The sequence below is a fragment of the Parasteatoda tepidariorum genome, chromosome 10 (genome assembly GCF_043381705.1).
Source record: "Parasteatoda tepidariorum isolate YZ-2023 chromosome 10, CAS_Ptep_4.0, whole genome shotgun sequence".
Lineage (NCBI taxonomy): Eukaryota > Metazoa > Arthropoda > Arachnida > Araneae > Theridiidae > Parasteatoda > Parasteatoda tepidariorum.
The window spans coordinates 32,671,859-32,694,821 of record NC_092213.1 but is presented as its reverse complement, the minus strand read 5'-3'; the positions used below and the strand labels follow the sequence as shown (position 1 = coordinate 32,694,821).

General features: G+C 29.6%; 1 protein-coding gene and 1 long non-coding RNA gene across 4 annotated transcripts in view; one reads left to right on the top strand and one right to left on the bottom strand.

Annotated features, from left to right (window-relative positions):
* Nucleotides 1–22,963, top strand: part of LOC122268715 (uncharacterized) — an 83,519-nt gene that overhangs the window by 41,969 nt on the left and 18,587 nt on the right. For both annotated transcript variants that reach the window (XR_011637902.1, XR_006224653.2), the window contains exon 2: nucleotides 20,344–20,406. This is a non-coding gene — a long non-coding RNA (uncharacterized lncRNA). The remainder of the gene's footprint in view (nucleotides 1–20,343; nucleotides 20,407–22,963) is intronic.
* Nucleotides 15,758–22,963, bottom strand: part of LOC107445839 (zinc finger protein 423) — a 301,190-nt gene continuing 293,984 nt past the window's right edge. For both annotated transcript variants that reach the window (XM_043038701.2, XM_043038700.2), the window contains exons 16-17: nucleotides 20,332–20,570; nucleotides 15,758–19,725 (exon numbers count right to left, since the gene is read on the bottom strand). In XM_043038701.2, coding sequence (XP_042894635.1) covers nucleotides 19,306–19,725; nucleotides 20,332–20,570 — 659 coding nt within the window. In that variant the 3' untranslated portion in view covers nucleotides 15,758–19,305. The remainder of the gene's footprint in view (nucleotides 19,726–20,331; nucleotides 20,571–22,963) is intronic.

Below are 22,963 nucleotides of genomic sequence, written 5' to 3'. Positions count from 1 at the left end.
TCTTAAACAACGTGCACGTAAAACCTTTTTCTAAATGTTTACATTAATTCTAGTGTTTAGAAACTAGTTTAATATAATTGACTTTACGAACCAGATTAGCCAGAAAGAAAATGGCTAAAGCTTTCTATTTTCAAAGTACCCAGGCTGAAAACTTAAGCAAGTAATTAATTACGGCAATGCCATTTTACTCGCCAAAACTTCTGGTTTCTTCCATGCTTAACTTTTGATGTTAAAGAATCATAAATTATCACNGGCTTTAAAACAATATTAAGAAAGGCATCTTTTACTGATTTTATCACAATAAACAAATCAATATAATTTTAATTGAATTTTTTTTTTTGAAATTTATATAAGAGCTAAAGTGTTTTTTTTTTTAAGTTTCTGGACGAGTCTTTTTTTTTTCTCTGGCTTTTTATAAAAATTATTAAAACCCAATTGAGATTGTGTTTGAAAAAAGAACCTAAGTTCTGCCATACTTAAAAGCATAATTTCAACTTTTAAGATTTAGTAGAGTTATAAAAGGTTTTCATGTGTAAATAAAGCTTAATTGTATCGTCTTTTTGTGGTACAGTTAAAGCATTTTCTATTCAAAATTTTAAGTTTAAATTTACCCTAAACATTTTTATCTACTTTTGTTCTTAAACAACGTGCACGTAAAACCTTTTTCTAAATGTTTACATTAATTCTAGTGTTTAGAAACTAGTTTAATATAATTGACTTTACGAACCAGATTAGCCAGAAAGAAAATGGCTAAAGCTTTCTATTTTCAAAGTACCCAGGCTGAAAACTTAAGCAAGTAATTAATTACGGCAATGCCATTTTACTCGCCAAAACTTCTGGTTTCTTTATGCTTAACTTTTGATGTTAAAGAATCATAAATTATCACACACATTCTTGCGTGGATGTCGAGTGTTCTTATAGTCTTTTGCAGACGAATTTTAAATCCTTTTGTCACGTTCTTTTGTTTGTTCGATAAGAACAAAATAGTCTCGATGACCCTTGAGAGCTAGTTCTTTTCGAACAGATAAAAAAGGTAGTTTCGTTTGGCACTCAAAGTGGCGGCAATAAATTTGATGCGATGTTAAAGGGCATCACTAAATTATTTTTAATTGCTATCTGTTGGGTAAGTAATTAAACATTTGTGAGTAGTTGGAACAAAAAAAAAGAGTTGTTGATTTAAAAAGCGCGGAAGTCTTTTCGATTTTGTTCCGGAAAATATAGTTTGATCTTCGTTTAAATTATTTTAAACACAACAATTGAAACTTTATTTTAAAGGTGAGTTTAGATTTAAAAAAAATCTATTGGGTAAGTGACTAAACATCCCATAATGACAAATATTGTGAGTAAATGGGAATAAAAATTGCTTAATTGAAAAGCACGCATGCTTTTTTTAATTTTGTTCTGGAAAATATCCTTTCATTTTTTTCATTAATTTTAAATATAAAATATGAATTTTATATAAAAGGTAAGTTCAGATTTTTTAAAGGAAATGCTATTGGGTAAGTGATTAATTATCACATAATAATAAACATTGTGAGTAAATGAAAGTAATTTTTTTAATAATAAAAAACATAAAATCTTTTTCCGATTTTGTTCCCGGAAAATATAGTTTTTCGATCTTTTTTTTAATTAACACGTTGAATACCACTCTAATTTTACATGGCTTGCCCGTCTGGTCAAACGGTAAATAACTACAAACGAAATTTGCAAATTTGACAGATTTTGCTAGTTTTTTAAAAGGTTTAGCATGACATATCTAAAACCTGGGGTAAAATATATAAGCCTACGAATTGATTAGAAATAGTGGTGGATTAAAATCTACTAAATTGAATTTATTAAACCAAGAATCACAATTAATAATTTACCACTTGAAAATATTTATTCACTGCCCAGAGCAAGTTGACATCTCTATGTATGTAAATAAAACTATTTTTGTGTGTTCTATATTGCATTAATTTCTTCGAACCCTTTTATAGTAACGATAATAATATAAAAATATTAAAAATTTACTCGAATTATCTGTTTCTAATAATCTTGGCTTCGCCGGTCACCATTAACCCCAGTGGCGCTACGAACAAACTCAGTGCCGGTCACCGGTTATCCCCACGGCATTCAACGTGTTAATCTTTAGATATAGCAAATTAAACTTTAGTTTGAAGGTGATTTTAGATACTTTTAAAAAATCTATTGGGTAAATGATTAAGCATCACAATAACGTATTAAACATTGTAAGTAAATGGAAAAACATGTGGATTTAAAACGAACGAAAGGCGTTTCCGATTTAGTTCTAAGAAATATCATTTTTTTTTTCTATTAAAGTTCACATTTTTAAATAAAGCAATATAATCTTTATATTAAGAAATGTTTGGAAATTTTTAAAATATTGATTTGCTATGGTGAATAATTTAACACGTAAGAGTTACTTGCGAGAGAGGTATTGATTTAAAAGTGGGAAAGAATAGAATTTTCCGATTTTATTCTGGAAAGTATCGCTTTGAGTTTTCTAAGATTTATTTCAAAATCTTTAAATATAAGAATATTTACTTTTTGTTAAAAAAATCTTTTAGATATTTTAAAATATAATATGCATCTGTTGGATTCATATTTGAAATTGTGGGAGTAGTTGGAAAAATAGTAATTGATTTACGAAGTAGGCAGTTTTTTTTTTCAATTTCGTTCTGAAAGTATTTTTCTTTTATTAATTTTCAAAACGTTAAAAATAACATTGCGAATTTTATATTAAAGAATAAATAAGATTTTTTAAAAAGGTAAAATGCAAAAGCAATTTTGTTTCAGAAAAAAATAATTGAATTAAAACTACTTTGAATTTCTTTTTAATTAAATAAAATGGAACGGAAAAGAATGATTTAAAAAAGAATTCTTTTATAAATGACGGCAAATTTTTTTTTAACTGGCAAGAGATCAGATGTTTAAAAATTAACTTTTATTTAATTATTAAACATATGAAAGTATTTGAAAAAAATTTGATTTAAAAAACGCAGAAGTTTTTATGCCAAAAATATCGGTTTCGTTTTGTATTTTTTAACATAGTAAATTCTAAAATAGTAAGTTTATACTAAAGAAGAATTTATATTTTTAAAAGGTAATCTGTAACTAAACTCCTGTTAAAAGAAAAAAAATCTTTGAATTGCCACTCTTTTCAACTAATTTTTATTAAAATAAATATTATCAGAAAATAATTTCCTTTTTGAAGTTTTTTTTTAAAAAGTTTCTTTTTAATTAACAGCAGAGCGATTATTTAAATAATTCACCAACGATTTAAAATAATGTTCGCTTATTATTTTAAATGAATGCATTTTTTTGAATGCAATTAAAATTTCTATTATGAAAGTTGTAAAAACGAAGCAACATAAGGAAATTATGTACTTTATAGATTATTAGGATTGTTTTTGTTTTAAACTTGTTTTTAATAAAATAAATTATATTCTTTAAATGAAGTCGGAAAAACTTTATTTTTTGTTTGCTGTTATGTACACAGAAATACCAGGAGTTTGGTTTGTGGATAATATTTTCTCAAGATGGGTCAAACTTATTTCGTTGATAAAGGCTGCACTAAATAACTTACAAGACTGATTGAAGACCATCTTGATAATACAATATAACTTTTACATACAGTTTGTCTACGGTAAAAACTCCCCCCGCCACAAAGTCTGAGGCCGCCTGCTTCTAAGGAAACAAGAATGGTGCATTTCAGGAGAGGTAGCTTCTGTTCCCTCTAGGGCTAACACAGTAGACCGAAAAAAAGATTCCCTTTCTCAAGCCGACTCCAGCTACAATCATACCTACTGGCAATAGTTGCACCTCGTTACCATAGTCACCGCCATGATTCCAGGCAAATGTCTAGGGCAGTTTTTACGTTAGACAAACTATGCCTTCTTATTACGGTTAAAAGTAATCTCGGCTGGATTTAAAGCAACTTCTGTACTCGACTGTAAATACTTCAGGGAACGACTTTTAAAGTCTTCTTTCTAAATGGCATTCAATTATGTCTCTTCGATATTTTTAAACTTTGTTTAGCGAAATTAACAGCTTCAAAAACAATAGAAGAAGTAAGAGTAAGAGATTTGTCCCAGAATAATGGCTAATAATTCATCATTTATTGTGTTTCGATGGTATTTCTGCCTGATGTTATCCACTTCTGCACTCGTTTAGAACTTGTTTGCTGTTATATATACAAAATTATGCATAGCTTGGTTTGTTGATGGTTTTTCTCAAGACGGGTGAAACGTTGATTCAGATTGCAATCATTAATTTACAGGACTGATCGAAAACTATGCAGAAAATGTAATATGACTTGCATATTCATCTGTTATGTTTCGAAGTAATCTCGGTTTGATATAAAGTAAATTCTATACTTGGCTGCAAATACTTTAGGAACAACTTTTAAAATCTTATTTCAGAAAGCCATTTAATTCTGCCTCGTGGACATTTTTAAACTTTGTTTCTTTGACAAAATTAACAGTTTCAAAAACAAAACTTCTTCAAGAGTGAGAGATTTGTCCGAGAGTAGGGCAAATGATTCATCATTTATTATAGATCGAAGCAACTCCACCTCATGTAATAAGTTTCCTTACTCATTTGTTCAGAACTTGATTGCTGTTATACACCGAAGAACCATTACATTATGACTACCCTGCTAATAACATGTAGGACCACCTTTAGCCCTCAAAACTGCTAGCACCCGCTGTGGCATTGATTCCACAAGGTGCTGATAGGTCGTCTGAGGCATCTGGTACCNATCTTGAAAGGGAAAAGAGTTTTTTGCTACATAGCTCAGTACAATATTTAATTTTGACAAATAAATAAGTGATTACAAATTAAATTTAAAAGTATAAAACTTGGAAAAATAATAAACTAATATGCTTCGAATAATTATTATCTGAAATAATATCGATATAATAATATTTTTTCGGATATAATTAAAAAATTAAAACTAGTTTTAATTCTCATTAATATAATTAATTTAAATTCAAATTGTATTTATAAAATATAGAATTTTTTTTCATTTAAGGGCTTTTTTTCTAAATTAGTGAACTTAGTGTACTTAGTTTTTAATGTGCTTATTATTCTTTATTCGCTATACCAATTTTTTTAAACTTAGTTTGAACGATTCTGACTGAAAAATAATATTTCCAATTCTTTTAAAAGGTTTTAACTTTTTCCTAAATTCTGTTATCCGCTTTGATTGAAAAATAATTTTAAAATTTAAAATTATAAAGAATTTTTCTATTAATTTCGTCTGTAAATATGTACATTATTAAGAAAGGCATCTTTTACCGATTTTATCGCAATAAACAAATCAATATCATTTTTGTTCAAAATAATTTTTTTTAAATTTATATAAAAACTAAAGTGTTTTTTTTAAAAGTTTCTGATCGAGTCTTTTTTTTCTCTGGCTTCTTAAAAAATGTTTTAAAACCCGATTGAGATAGGGCCTAAGTTCTGCCATACTTAAAAGCATAATTTCAATATTTAAGAGTTATAAAAAGTTTTGATACGTAAATAAAGGTTAATTGTATCGTCTTTTTGTGGTACAGTTAAAGCATTTTCTATTCAAAATTTTAAGTTTAAATTTACCCTAAACATTTTTATCTACTTTTGTTCTTAAACAACGTGCACGTAAAACCTTTTTCTAAATGTTTACATTAATTCTAGTGTTTAGAAACTAGTTTAATATAATTGACTTTACGAACCAGATTAGCCAGAAAGAAAATGGCTAAAGCTTTCTATTTTCAAAGTACCCAGGCTGAAAACTTAAGCAAGTAATTAATTACGGCAATGCCATTTTACTCGCCAAAACTTCTGGTTTCTTTATGCTTAACTTTTGATGTTAAAGAATCATAAATTATCACACACATTCTTGCGTGGATGTCGAGTGTTCTTATAGTCTTTTGCAGACGAATTTTAAATCCTTTTGTCACGTTCTTTTGTTTGTTCGATAAGAACAAAATAGTCTCGATGACCCTTGAGAGCTAGTTCTTTTCGAACAGATAAAAAAGGTAGTTTCGTTTGGCACTCAAAGTGGCGGCAATAAATTTGATGCGATGTTAAAGGGCATCACTAAATTATTTTTAATTGCTATCTGTTGGGTAAGTAATTAAACATTTGTGAGTAGTTGGAACAAAAAAAAAGAGTTGTTGATTTAAAAAGCGCGGAAGTCTTTTCGATTTTGTTCCGGAAAATATAGTTTGATCTTCGTTTAAATTATTTTAAACACAACAATTGAAACTTTATTTTAAAGGTGAGTTTAGATTTAAAAAAAATCTATTGGGTAAGTGACTAAACATCCCATAATGACAAATATTGTGAGTAAATGGGAATAAAAATTGCTTAATTGAAAAGCACGCATGCTTCTTTTAATTTTGTTCTGGAAAATATCCTTTCATTTTTTTTATTAATTTTAAATATAAAATATGAATTTTATATAAAAGACAAGTTCAGATTTTTTAAAGGAAATGCTATTGGGTAAGTGATTAATTATCACATAATAATAAACATTGTGAGTAAATGAAAGTAATTTTTTTAATAATAAAAAACATAAAATCTTTTTCCGATTTTGTTCCCGGAAAATATAGTTTTTCGATCTTTTTTTTAATTAACACGTTGAATGCCACACTAATTTTACATGGCTTGCCCGTCTGGTCAAACGGTAAATAACTACAAACTAAATTTGCAAATTTGACAGATTTTGCTAGTTTTTTAAAAGGTTTAGCATGACATATGTAAAATCTGTGGTAAATTATATAAGCCTACGAATTGTTTAGAAATAGTGGTGGATTAAAATCTACTAAATTGAATTTATTAAACCAAGAATCACAATTAATAAACTACCACTTGAAAATATTTATTCACTGCCCAGAGCATGTTGACATCTCTGTGTATGTAAATAAAACTATTTTTGTGTGTTCAATATTGCATTAATTTCTTCGAACCCTTTTATAGTAACGATAATAATATAAAAATATTAAAAATTTACTCGAATTATGTGTTTCTAATAATCTTAGCTTCACCGATAACCGCAGTGGCTCTACGAAGAAACTCAGTGCCGGTCACCGGTGACCCCCATGGCCTTCAACGTGTTAATCTTTAGATATAGCAAATTAAACATTAGTTTGAAAGTGATTTTAGATACGTATTTTTAAAAAATCTATTGGGTAAATGATTAAACATCACAATAACGTATTAAACATTGTAAGTAAATGGTAAAAGATGTGGATTTAAAACGAACGTAAGGCGTTTCCGATTTAGTTCTAAGATTTTTATTAATTATTTATTGTTATTTATTTATTAATTAATTATTAATTATTAATCATTAATCAATTATTAATTATTAATTATTATTAATAATTAATTATTATTATAATGAATTATTTTGATCTTTTTTTTCCATTAAAGTTCAAATTTTTAAATAAAACAATATAATCTTTCGATTAAAAATTTTTTGGAAATTTTTAAAATATTGATTTGCTATGGTGACTAATTTAACACGTAAGAGTTGCTTACGAGAGAGGTATTGATTTAAAAGTGGGAAAGAATAGAATTTTTCCGATTTTATTCTGAAAAGTATAGCTTTGAGTTTTCTAAGATTAATTTTAAAATCTTTAAATATAAGAATATTTACTTTTTGGTAAAAAATCCTTTAGATATTATAAAATATAATATGCATCTGTTGGATTCATATTTGAAATTGTGGGAGTAGTTGGAAAAATAGTAATTGATTTAAGAAGGCAGTTTTTTTTTCTTTCAATTTCTTTCTCAGAGTATTTTTCTTCTATTAATTTTCAAAACGTTAAAATCAACAATGTGAATTTTATATTAAAGAATAAATAATATTTTTTAAAAAGGTAAAATGTAAAAGCAATTTTGTTTCAGAAAAAAATAATTGAATTAGAACTACTTTGAATTTCTTTTTAATTAAATAAAATGGAACGGAAAAGAATTATTTAAAAAAGAATTCTTTTATAAATAAAGAGAAGAAATTTTTTTAACTGGCAGATGTTCCGATGTTTAAAAACTAACTTTTATTTAATTATTAAACATATGAAAGTATTTGAAAAAAATGTTGATTTAAAAAACGCAGAAGTTTTTATGCTAAAAATATCGGTTTCGCTTTATAAATTTTTTAATGTAGTAAATTCTAATATAAGTAAGTTTATACTAAAGAAGAATTTATATTTTCAAAAGGTAATCTGTAACTAAACTCTTGTTAAAGGAAAAAAAAATCTTCGAATTGACACTATTTTGTACTAATTTTTATTACAATAAATATTATCAGAAAAGAATTCCCTTTGAAGCTATTAAAAAGAAAGAGAAGTTTCTTTTTAATTAACAGCAAAGCAATATTTTAAAAATTTCATCAATGATTTAAAATAATGCCCGTTTATTATTTTAAATGAATGCATTTCTTTGAATGTAATTAAAATTTCCATTATAGTTGTAAAAGCGAAATACACTGGTTATCATAAATTAAGGAAAATTCACAAAAATCGCGATAACTCAAGAAATTACACATGGAATTTTATGAAACTTACCCACAATATACAACACATAGTAAGGTATTAAACAACATAAAAAGAAATTATCAGACATTAATAGTAGTATAGAAATTAGCACATGTATAAAATAAACAAATTGGAAGTATCGGTTTGCAATAGAAAAAGTACCTTTAATATGGAATATGATTGCCTCTAGAAGCAATACAGCACAAACAGCGATGTGTGATGCTTTCAATTATGCGGTCTATCAGTTCAATAGGAAGTGAGAGCCATTGCTCTTGTAAAGCAGTTGCAAGCGTGGCAAGGGTCTGAGGGGGCGGATTGATGGCAGATACACGCCTCCCTAGAGCATCCCAAACGTGCTCGATAGGATTCAAGTCCGGGGATCGAGCTGGCCACTCCATGCGAGTAATTGTTTCCTGTTGAAGATAATCATCAACAATGCGAGCTCTGTGTGGTCTTGCATTATCGTCCTGTAACAGGAAGCAATCACCAATTGCCCCGGCATATGGGCGCACATAAGCATCAAGGATGTTGTCTCGATAAACCTGAGCATTCACGGTTCCCCTTGGAAAGACATGGAGGTATGTGCGCCCTCCTAAGGATATGCCTCCCCAAACACAGACACTGCCTCTTCCGTATGCATCTCTTTCACGGATGTTTGATGGATGATAACGGGTCCCAGGTTCTCTCCATATCAAATAACGTCTACTGTCACTTTCTAGACTAAACCTGGACTCATCCGTAAAGAGAACAGGCCTCCATTGATCTGACGTCCAGTGGACATGTTGTCGGGCCCACTGCAAACGGTCTCTCCTATGGCGTGATGTGAGCGGCACGCAAATGGCTGGTCGTCTCGCATACAGACCACCTTCGTGGAGCCTTCTGCGCACAGTTGACGTTGACACCAACCTTCCGGTGGCTGCAGCAAGAGAGGATCTAAGATGTGTCGGAGTAGCGGTTCTATTCCTGCGTGCACTTAATGTCAAATATCGGTCATCGGCACTGGTCGTAACAGTTGGCCGTCCTTGACTGAACCTCCTAGATGCCGAATCTGTGGTTTGAAATTGCCTCCAAAGTCTATGAACCACAGATGGACTCACATTTAGCCATCTGGCCACTTCTGATTGACTCTGCCCTGCCTCTAGTCTCCCGATGGCTCTCCATCGTAGTTCTTCAGGCAAATGATGCCTAGAGGTCATTATTACGAATTGGCTATCTCAGATTTTCAATGTCGCAATCACAGTAAAATTTGTGTGCTTTCTCTCAAACTTGGACTTTTATGCTCCAGGCAGATGACGTAAGCCGAGTGCAGCGCCACTAATTTGCATATTGCAATTTTACTCAGCTACTCTTAGTGGACAACATATGCAAATTTTGCACGGTTTGGCTTACTTTTGAAAGAGTTATCGCTATTTTTGTGATTTTTCCTTAATTTATGATAACCAGTGTAATATAAGGAAATTATATGCTTTATAGATAATTAAGATTGTTTTTGTTTTAAACTTGTTTCTAATAAAGTAAATTATGTTTTATTTTTTGTTTGTTGCTATATAAACAAAATTATCAGGAGTTTGGTTTGTGGACAATGTTTTTTTAAGATGGGTCAAGCTTATTTCGTTGATACAGGTTGCACCCATTAACTTACAAGACTGATTGAGAACAATCTTGAAAGTACAATATGATTTTTATATACAGTTTGTATACTGTAAGAACTCCCCCCCCCGCCACAAAGTAGGAGGCCGCCTGCTGCTAAGAAAACAAGAATGGTGCATTTCAGGGAGGATAGCTTCTCTTCACTCTAGGGCTAACACAGTAGACTGAAGAAAAAGATTCCCTTTCTCAAGCCGACCCCAGTAACAACCTGTCCTTAGCAATGACCTCACACACCAACTTGAAATAGTTGCATCTCGTTACCATAGTCACAGCCATGATTCCAGGCAAATGTTAAGGGGAGTTTTTACGTTAGACAAACTATACCTTCTTATTACGGTTAAAAGTAATCTCGGCTGGATTTAAAGCAACTTCTGTACTCGACTGTAAATACTTCAGGGAACGACTTTTAAAGTCTTCTTTTTAAATGGCACTCAATTATGTCTCTTCGATATTTTAAAATTTTGTTTAGCAAAGTTAACAGTTTCAAAAACAATACAAGAAGTAAGAGATAAGAGTTGATACAGATACAGATAATCGTTAAGATAAGAGTTGATATAGAGAAGTAAGAGATGTTGTTACAGATTGCAATCATTAATTTACAAGACTGATCGAAAACTATCCTGAAAATATAATATGACTTGCATATTCATCTATCATGTTTTGGAGTAATCTCGGTTCGATATAAAGCAAATTCTGTACTTTGCTGCAAATACTTTAGGAACAACTTTTAAAATCCTCTTTCAGAAAGCCATTTAATTCTGTCTCATGGACATTTTTAAACTTTGTTTCTTTGACAAAATTAACAGCTTCCAAAACAAAACTTAACAGTAAGAGTGAGAGATTTGTCCGAGAGTATGGAAAGCCATTTAATTCTGTGTCATGAACATTTTTAAAATTTGTTTCTTTGACAAAATTAACAGCTTCCAAAGCAAAACTTAACAGTAAGAGTGAGAGATTTGTCCGAGAGTATGAAAGCCATTTAGTTCTGTTTCACGGACATTTTTAAACTTTGTTTCCTTGACAAACTTAACAGCTTCCAAAACAAAACTTAACAGTAAGAGTGAGAGATTTGTCCGAGAGTATGGAAAGCCATTTAATTCTGTCTCATGGACTTTTGTAAACTTTGATTGTTTGACAAAATTAACAGTGTCCAAAACAAAACTTAACAGTAAGTGTGAGAGATTTGTCCGAGAGTATGGCAAATGATTCATCATTTATTATGGATCGACGTAACCCCACCCGATGGTAATTAACTTCTTTACTAACTTTTTCAGAACTTGATTGCTGTTATACAACGGTGGACAAAATTAAGTGATGGAAGACATTTTCCCAAATATCTCAAAAAATACTGAATATAAATAATGAAATTTGGTATGGATATAGCTTATTCCATGATAATAAAGTATGCAAAACAAAAATGAAAGTGCCATTCACTGGCAAGACCCATTGCCAATAAATCCAATGTAGTTTAAACTTAAGGATAAAAGATGACAATAAAAATGAGCCTTGTACATTGTGTGTACATGACTTATAAAAAATAATCCTGAAAACATAATATGACTTACATATCTATTTATTACGTTTGGAAGTGATCTTGACCTGATGTAAAGAAACTTCTGTACTCGGCTGTAAATAATTCGGGAACAACTTGTAAAGTCCTCTTTTAAAATATCATTAAATTCTGTCTCTTCGACATTTTTAAACTTTGTTTAGTAAAATTTACAGTTTCAAAAAACATTATGTCTGTAAGAGTAAGAGATTTGTCAGTTAGTATGGCAAATGATTTATTTGTTATTCATTATGTTTCAATATAACCTCCACATGATGTAAATCAATTCTGTACTCGGCTACGAATACTTCAGAAGCAACTTTCAAAGTATTCTTTTGCAATGCTATTCAATTTTGAAGCTTATAATGTCTTCGATATTTTCAAGTTTTTTTTCTATAACAATTTTTGCAGTTTCAAAAACAAAATGTCTGTATGAGGTTTGTCCGAAGAGTAATTTACTCATATTCTCAAAACCAAAAATATTGTTAAGAGAATTAGGGTTTTTTTTGCAATGCCCACCTGCTATATTCATCAATTAAGGCATAGAGCAGATTTGTTGGCCACTCTTTCAGAGACACCATATTACGTGGACCCAACGTTGCTTCTACATTAAGAACAGATAGTAAAGAGAATGAAAGAACATCCATGTCTTGTCCGGGATTCGAATCCAGAAACTTTCTGTTGCAGGGCTAGTTTCCTGATCCCCACACAGTCCGGTTAGCAGTAAATTAGGTTTAAAAATGTCAAATTTCTTTAAAAAAAGAATAATTAAATAAAACAGCATTCCAAAGAAAGTACTTCAGGAGTTAGTAATGAAATTTTTTATATCTGAATTCAAAACTATATTTTGTCAGGTGGTAACCTAACCTAATATTTTAAAAAGAACCTATGAACCTATTATTTTAAGAAGTTACTAGATTGGTCCTGGATAAATTGTATTATCACCTTGTAGATGAAATCGGTACATTTAGTGTTCCCCCAAAAGTGAAATCATAATATATAATATGATCTAAGGATATAAAGTATGAATGTCAATATATCCAATTTCGTAACCTTAAGTGCAGGTATTTGTAATGAAAATGTTGAAAGAAATCGTTATATTTTTTTCTGAAAATATTTAAGTGTTTACTAAAAAAATATGTTTCTTTTTAGAAATTTTTGAAACTATTATTATTTTGTCTTGTTGAAATTTATAAATTTGCTAAATAATATATTATATTGAAGCAGATAATTTCTTTTTTAGGGATAACTTTTGACGTTTGCAATTTCATTACGGCAGGTGGAGATAAGTCTATTAAATGGAAATTGTAATTCACAAAATAATTTTAAGAGTTATTAGATCAGTTCTTTCCAGATTCAATAATTAACAGTCACATTTTGTGCTAAACATTTTATAGTACTAAACTGAGTGACTTGTTTGAAATGTGAAATAATTTTTTAAAAAAAATGCGTAATAATGACTAGTAACATGTAGATGTTATTTTAAGTTATGATAGTAGATGTAGTTGATTATCGAACAATAAAGGATTTCTCGCTTTAAATCTTTTAAAATCAAAATAGTAGTTTCAAATTAAATTAAAATTGTTACTTAAGTATATTATATTTCTAAAAGCCTACACAATTATAAGATTAATATTTAAATTTCAACTCAATTCAATGCTTAATAACTTTTAAATGAATTACGTACTCACATTTTATGTATGAATGCTCTGATGCAATTTCAATTGAATTTAACTCTCCGAAAATTTAGAATTTTTTAATTCTTCATTTTAAAATATTTTTTTTCCATGAAATTTATTATAAGTGTAATATATCATAGCTTTTCAATATGTTGAAAATTTGTTTTATCAAATGTTTTGTTTCGTTTTTAGTTTTAAAATTTTCAATATTTTTTTTTAAATTTTCGTTTTTTAATTTCTTATTGTTGTTACTATAAACAGTTTTTTTTCCAAAAAACAAAAGAGAATTTCATAATATATGTATGTATTAAGTATAAAGTTTGGAAAAATATGTTTAGAAAAGAGCAATTTTCTTTCGTAAACATTAAGAAGTAAATGTAATTTGTGATTTTGTATATATATGAAAATGAGACTTGCAGTTCAGAGTATCTAAATATTATTTATTTATGTAATCTTTTCGACGTATTTAAGCTAAGTAATTGAAATTCAAAATAGTATTTAGCTTTTAATTCATTTATTTAACTAGAAAATTCGTTAGTAGAATTACCTTTCAAACACAAATTTAAAATTTTTTACTAAAACTGAGAATTATACATATGTTATACATATGTCAATCGTGTGTTTTTTTTAAATAGGCTTTCGAATCTATTATTAATGTTCGAACGATAGAATAAATTTTTGATTTGATAATATACAATTACTATTACGAACTAATTAAGAATTTCTATCGAAACATGAAGCATGGTTTTTGAAAAATAAACTATTTTAGTCATTTGTTTATTCTAAAGCCCTGAGAATTCTGTACTGCATGATGTACTATGCTACTTTAGAGTTTTAAAATATAGCTTTGCTTGAAGTATAAAGTTCTTAAACAATAGCTTTTCATTTCTCCTGGTGAAAAAGCTTCGATAAATACTGTTAAGACAATGTGTTTTGATTTAAATAATGCAAGACACGCAATTATGTTATTATTTATAAATTATTTTATTCAGCTTCATAAATATGTTGAAACATAAATAATTTCATACTTTGGACCCAACCACTTTTAGAGAGGTGAGACTCAAACGACCACAAAATACATATTCGTTTTTTTATATATGTATAACAAAGACTCAAAATAATAGAAACAACTAATAACAGCATCACCGGCATAACACGATGTCCATATAAACATCACCTTTTGAAAGCATTTAGTCAGTTGATAAAAAACATAAGAGAGAAATAATTACGTCATCATCATTCATACTACTAACAAAAATGGATTTATTTTAAAAATAAAAGTACAGTATTACATGAAAATTAAGATAAAGGCTTGTGGTATAGTGATAAGTCAAATTCTTAAAAATTTTTTTAAATCAGATTGCTTCTTAGTATTGTACAGATAAGTACTTACAAGGAAATTACTCGAAGTATTACTCGAATATATATGTTGGTTCATGAAACATAAATTATTGAAACTGTAAGTTTGGGAAAAAAAATTGTAAAGAATTAAAGAAATTTTGCGTATAAACGTGACTTTTCTATTTGTATTATTTAAGATAAATGAAAAAAAATTTCACTCGATTTCTTGTTAAGAGTTCTAATTCAGATAATAAATTTTTTATTGTAAAATTCTTGTTAAATGTAGAATGATGCAGGAACTTGAATTTATTGCTTGAAATAAAGCATTTTTATTTTAATTTTATAATTTAATATTTTGAATTTAGACTATACAAACGCAAATATGAAAGTTTCCGATACAGGACGAACGTTTTAAAGCAATTGTTTTATTCTGCTTGTGCGTAATGAATTAAACTTATCGACACATTTATAGTAAAAATGTAGTTTTTTAAAAATAATTTATAACTTAATAATTGATTTAATGTGATTTTTTATGAGTAACACTTCAGGCACTTTCTTTGTTAGCAATTTTCCAGAACTGCCACTAAAAAAAAGTACAATACATAGAAGCATCTAATTCTCTTCACGAAGAGCTTGTAAAACACTTTTGAGAAACGTTCTTCTGAAAAATTTTAAAATGTTTCTTACCATTATAGTGCCACAAGCGCTTCCTGTTATTTTAAGTACTGAAATGCTTAAAAATGAAATATCCGAAACATTTTTAGGGTATTTCATGAATCATACGAAACGTAATGAATGATGCGAATGCGATTTCATGAATGATGCGAATGATACAAAACAAAAAACGTGAAAATCTAAAAACATTCGAAATTATCTTGTATAATTGGAATGTGTCTTAATTGTAAATATGAAACTATCAGAGAAAATTTATTAGTTCCATTTTTTAATTAAAATAAGTAAAATGATAATTTTTTTATATTTCATGAGCTTTTGATTTATGAGGTCTAATTCTTACATTTTATTTATTTTTTTGAATATAATATTAAACAGAGTTGTAATTTTTCTGCTGTTTAATTATTGGGGTTCTAAGTTACGTATAGTTTCAGCAAAATGTTTGGCATTTAAGAGTTAATCTAATTACCCTTGTGGAATTTGAGTAATTACAAAAAATGGTATTCGTGAGTTTTTGTGGAAAACATTAGCAATTTAATATTAAATAATTTAGCTTTAGCTAAGATTTCACGAATAATTCTAATTTTCTTTGTTTAGAAAAAGTTTTGGCATTTATGAAATACTTTAACTAGCTTTATATTGGTATTTTTGAAGCTATTTCAACAGTGTTAATATTTACAAATTTCTCGAACTAATGAATAATACAAATGTTTATCAAAACTCCACTAAAAAGCATGAATAACAATTTAATAGAAAATAAATTAATGAATACAGCTGATATGAACGATACTCAAATGAACTCGTGAATGAATGAATACTACTAACAATAAAAAAAAAGAATAAAATATTTGAAAGCTCGTAATCCAAAACAGCAACTAATAGGTGGCTTAAAGTCACATTTTTTTTAAACAGTAAAAATTCAATAAATAAAATATGAATCCAATCTTCAACAAATATATAATAAATAAAAATCGCTCGATATATTAGTTTATAAATGAATGAGTATTTAATACCACCCAGAACACATAATAATTTACAGGATATTTACACATCATCTTTGATATGAAGAATGTTTAATTTTCACTCTTTCGGCTCAAAGCTCTAAGGAAGTGCACTTGAGTATATGGATTTCATTTTAGTACATAGCACCAGTACTTTTCTTTTTACTTTCTGAAAACCTAATTATATAATAATAACAGAGACATACTTTGTTTTGTCCTTGACAAGAAAAATATTTGAACCACATTGCACAGCAGTCTGTGTACTGTCTGGCAATCACGAGATGGACTTCTAATCAAGTTGTTTTTAGTGGGTTATCTCGTAATGGCCAGACTATATCTTTTGAACTCTTTCATATAATTCAGCACTCCATATTATCCCGCCAGACCATACCCCAAAATCTATAAGAGAAGCCCGAATCAAGAAAGAACGTGTGTGATAGGGTTAGAAATACAATGACGATATCACCATTCGGGGTTATAAAGCTTGGTTTGAGGATCTGTATATCAGGTTGGGTCAAAAAGCAGAAGTGTCTTTTCGTGAGAGTGGGAAAATATTGTCAACTACCAATATTAATCCATCAAGAAATATGCAATATCTTATAGCTCTGAATTAATATCTTTCGTTACCACAATGGGTTGAAATATTGTGAAATTTTGACTAAAATGCTCAAAAATTTAAAAAAAAGTTTGTTATTAGGCTTGCATCATTTCTAAATAAATAAATTGGAACTTACTCTAAAAATGAAAACTTACTATCTTACGATGCCTCAACTGCTCTGATGTTTTGATTGGTCATTAAAGGTGGCAAAATTGAATCTCTCAAATATATATAGTCTGTCGGATCAATCCAATCGCCAGGGTCATTACAATTTCAGAAGATATTAAGCTACTGCTGGCCAATCTACAAAATCAACGATTTTTTTTAAATAGTTTTTTGTATTTAAAAATTTCTTAGTCCAATTTTCTCAACTTTTGGTCCTTAGTGGCGATTGAAAGTATCATTTCCGATTTGTGACCATTTAGTCAGAGAAATTGCAACTTAGTTTAGTTATGCTGGTCATGCATCTAGTTGGTTAGTTTGGTAGGAATAGTAGAGGATCCTTAGAAGTTTAATGTTCCCCTCCTCCTCAAGAAGGCGTTTTAAGTTGATTGTTTTAGCAGAAAAATAGTTAGATTTGCTCTCGCTATATGTATCAGATACATGTCCATCCACCTACTACTGTATTTATCATGTTTCTCGGAATAAATTATTTGTTTTGTTCAACTTGCTCTCTCATACCATTTGTTCACAGTCGTTAGTCTGAGACTACTAGCTATAAACAGTCTTATTTGACCATAAATGTTTTCTTAAGACTCACTTTCTGCAACTAAAATAATATAAATTTGCGTTGTTATTGCATGATTAGGATAAAATTATATCCACTTTAATTTTTCTTATGTAAGCAAGTAAATCCGATACATGCGCAACACACTTTTCTTGCTTTATTTTATAATTTAACTAGTGATGCTGCCATTGCTTTAATATTTCTGACGCTATCACACTTGTCCATTTTTCATTTGGACAACCCATATAAAAGTATTTTAAGCACGATTAAAAAAAAGTTGCGAATATGTTTAATGAGGAAAAATATGAATAAAACGTTATTTTTTACAATTTTTTAGCATTTGTTTTGTAATTAATTGTTTAATGCCTCTTAGTTATTTTGAAATGTTATTGTATACATTTTTATTTCATTCCTGCTTTATTTTTATTAAATTTTTTTGAAAAAGTTGGTGAATAAAAAAATTTATTCTTAACGAATGTCAAATCTATGACAATATTTCTACTAAGCATTTTTTTTAAAAATGATAATTAGTTTTTATTACACTTAACATAAGTTCAAAATAGAAATTTTTACATTTAATAGTAATTACAAGTGAAAAAATCGAATCATTAGTCAATTATTGGCTTAAAAAATGTTGCTAAAAAAGACTTAACTGAACAAAATGTTTATTTAATTTTTTTGAAGAAAGAAGTTTCAGTCAATGAACTATATGGGGTTTATTCTTAGTATAGGTGTATATTAATTTATTAAGGTAGTATGAAATAGTACAAAACAAATTCATCTTAAATGTATTACTTTGAAGTTTTGATTTTTTAAATAAATAGCACCAATATTTAGCACTACTAAATTACTCTTGATAAAAGTGAAATAGAAACCACTGAGAGCTCTGTCTTACCAAGTCTGCTATGATTGCATAAATGCAGCCGAATTACACTGAGATAATTCGATAAAGTAATTATCGAATCATGCAGTTGTTAAAAGCAGTTGCTTCGGGACAATTATGATACTTAAGAGTTCGTGTTGAAGTAGTACCATATAGATTTCTTTTTTTTTTGATGTTCGTCTTTGTTAAATTATAAGGCTGTTAAATAAAATATAATTGCAAATAAGTTATAAGTACTGTGATTTTATTCAAGTAAATTTCAGTTTAAACTAAAAAAAAAACAAAGTATGGAGATTGGTACGGGAGTTTGGCACTGACATAATTTAGATTTCAAGAATCGATAGGACGGCTTGAAAATTAGTGTCATGGATTTATAAGCACCGCATTTATACTAACCTTTAAACTGTCACGTTTCTTGGAGGCAAACTTGTCCAAAACTTTTCCCTCAATGCACAGTTTACCCCTAAAAGAACAGCAGGTCCGTACTGAAAAACAATCAGCCCCTCCCCCAAATTTATTTCGAGATTGGCAGCTAATCAGATCCTTTTCACCACCAGACCCCAAAACCTTATAATCGGTATCCGTTCAAATATTTACCCTGCAGGGGTTGCGTATTTGTATTGTTCGAAACGAGTACAAAATATAGTACAATAATTTTGCCACAGTACAAAAAGCAATCTATTTTAAGCTGCTACTTCAGCAGTTAAGGTTGAGCTTTCTTCGGGACACTCATATTCCATATCTTCTGGTGGCGGTTCATTTTTAACTTTGCAAGTGTTCTGGAATGTTTCCGATTCTGATTTTGGAAGAGTTTCGTCGGATAAGGAAGGCTCTGGAGAAGGCGGTAGTGATTGAATTTCAGTTTTGGGAATCGTTAAGGAGGATTCTTGCTGTTCCAGAATGTTTGGTCGATGCTCCGTCACTTGGTGATCCTCAAGTTGCTTTTCGTCGTCAAACAAATCTTCGCAGACAATACAAGAATAGTCAAATTTACGATCGTGGATGTCTTTCAGATGTTGCTTCAGCGTCACTGAAGATGGTAGGAAATCATCACAAATTTCACAGCGGTGCGTCGTGGATGTTATGTGCGTCCTCATGTGCTCCTGAAAGAAATTCAGCTGAGGTTAGGTACGAAAATAAAATAGGAATATTAATTCTTAATATAGGGTGATTTTTATAATAACATTGCAGACCCAGTATTTTACATTAAAGATGAATGCAGTTTAGGACATGTATTCCATATTATGACAATTGGAGTCAACATTGAAAAAATACAATTTTTTAATTTAATGATGAAGTTTTAGTATATTTCTTGCGTATAGAACAACAGATCTGGTAAATCACTTCTTAAGAGAAAGCACTGTTACCCTATGTTGTTTTTAATTTAGTATCCCCATATTTTCTTTTCAGCAACAAATCCAGCAAGCTCATAAGCATCTAACTCTTGTAGAAGGATACCAAAACATTTTATCAAAGTTATGACGAATTAATACAGAGATTAATCTGAAAGAAGGTGGATCTAAAATTATCGAACATAATATTATTTGTCGAAGAGAAATAAACGAATCGAAAAATGGATCATTTGATGATTTTGTGCTTACTTGTATTAACTTGTTTATTTACATATTTAAAGAATATCCCCCTTCTTTCCCCTTAATCCATGGTAGAATTGTAATGTGTTAGGATTGAAAATAACTCATTAAACTTACCTTCATTTGCAGACGTTTCAAGAAAATCTTTCCACAGTCCGGACAAGAATATGTCTTTGGAGCAACATTTTGATGGTGAGATTTTAAATGCAATTTTCGGTTTTCTTTCCTTGTAAACTTTTTCTTACATACAGGGCATTCGAATGATTTCTTTTCTTTTCCTATTTTGATGATAGTTTTTAAAGGAAGTTTATCATTTGATAGACTGTCTTCATCAAACTTGTATAGATCTTGCTCGACTAAAATGAAAAATAAAAAGAAATTATAAAAGAACTGACTTATACATATCTACTATACAAACTATACAAAGTACTACACAAACTATTGCGAGCCAACTAATTGTAGCGTGATAGATTACTTTGATCTGCCCCCTTCAAAAATGTAAGGTGTTTTTTGAGGTTTAATTGAGGTGTTAAGGTTCATTCCAGGTTTATTCGAAGTTTATTTCAAAAACAACCTTAAAAGAGCAACTTCTCTAGATGTATAATCAAGGTCTATGAAATTGTTTTATTCTCATTTGAGGTTGTTTTAAGTTTGTTTGAAAATTTCTTCTAGAGTAACCAGCTTAGAGAGGTTTTTTTGAGGTGTACAAGCTTGCTTTTCTACACTTCAAGCGAATAAGTATTTTTGAGGTGTGAAAAATTTCCCCCAATCTCAAAAGTATTGCTGAGTTTAATATGAGGATGATTTTATGAAGCGTAAATGAGGTTGCAATTGAGGTTTATTAATGAGGTTATTTTTGGTGCAAAACATAACCTCATTTTCTACCTCAGAAGCATTTTTTACATCTGTCAACCTCAAAAACGCCTTACTTTTTTGTAAGGGACACTAAATATCTATTTAAGTTTCACTACAGCTATTTTTCTTATCAAGTATATCTTGATCTAGACTAAAAATAAGGTAGGTGTTTCTGAAATAGATTTGTAATGACCTCCAGCTTTTGAGTTCATTTAATTACGGTTAACTAATTAAATTTACGAAAGCACAGCTTGGGCGCGGATTTAAATTATTGGAGATTTCCAACAGAGCCCTTTCACAAGAGCTTCTAAAGATAACAGGTATCATAAAAATTATATAAATTGAATATTGAACGCTTATTCGAAAATTCAATTTTTATGATAGTTGTTCATTTTGAGATTTAATAACCTACAACAAACCTTACTCTGTACTATTTCTGCTTGAAACATAATAGAGAATTCGATTATAATTCAATGTATGCGATTCACTAAAAATACAAATTTATTTTGCTATTATTTTCTTTCTAATGATAATCAAAAAGTAGTGGCTCTTTTTGTTTATGACCAATAAATGATAATAATTGAATAATAATATTGACCATTAAATATAGGAAACATAATTGTATAATGGATTCTTTTGTACATTCACCGTTAAAAATATTTGAACCAATATAACCAATTGAACATTGAACCAATATAAAGAAAGCATTTGCTGCAACGATTGTCAGGAGTAAAAGTGAGCGTATTAAGCCTCAATTGTGACTCAGAAAAGCAGTCTCAAATTTGTAGAGGTGGTAGGGCACATATAAAGGATTGAAAATTGCATAGCAACGCAAGGCCGAAAATGTTATGGTAGGCAGCAAGGAGGCTTTCTTATGGTTTGCAAGCTGTTCGTGCACATCTAAATCAGAACTTTCACTTGTCTAAATTAAATTTATTACATGTTAATTTTATGATTTCTGATACTTTATTTTATAACCGTAGCTGAACAGCCGACCAATTTCTGGACTTGCGACTCCTTACGTTCAATTACGAACCCTTGTAGTTTTGAAACCAATCCAGAAGACAAGGATCATGTATTGGGAGAAATTTAGCTCCGTGGAGGACTTTTTCATGGAACTAGCCCACATTTGAATTACATGGAGAGGGAAACTACGAAAACCTCCCACGTCTGCCCTGATGGCAAGGAGACTAATTCATAATCCGTCTACCACTGAGATTATTTTACGTCAGCACTGTGGTCAATGCAAGCCGGATGCGGAATTCGTATCGACCAGCCACCGCTGTGATTCGAACCCAGTTCACCTCATTGGAATACCTTGTCCCATGAGCCATCACAGCTCTTTTTGTTACTATTGTCCAAAACTGCATTCAAATAAGCCTGGAAGCAGATGTTGTATCGTAAAGTACTGGTAATCTAATTTGCCAATCGAATTAGCGAGTGCTGCAAGTTGGTCATCAAATCAAGAAATTATGATAAAACAATTAAATTTGGAAAATTTTCGATGATAACTATAAGGAAATATAAAGATGATTAAGAAAGATAAAAGCCAGCCCATAATAGGGAAGCGCTTCTAGTAGTATACGATGAGATTTCCTGCTGTGGATTGCTATGCGATTTTCAATGTTTATGATGCGTCCAACCTATTCTCTAAGTTTGTAATTGCTGTGCTAAATCACATGTGTAACCATATTAGTTAAGGCTGTTAGATAGTTAAACATTTAATAGTAGATAAATTATTAGATAATTAAGGTTAAACTGACGGTACTCAGAGTCTCTAGCTCTTCTGAAAGGATTCAAATGAAACTTCAAATATGTTTTATTCAGATAATGGAGCTGAGGTTTCTATCGGAAAAAATAGTTTGAAATATTGCAAATAGATTTCGTTGTACTG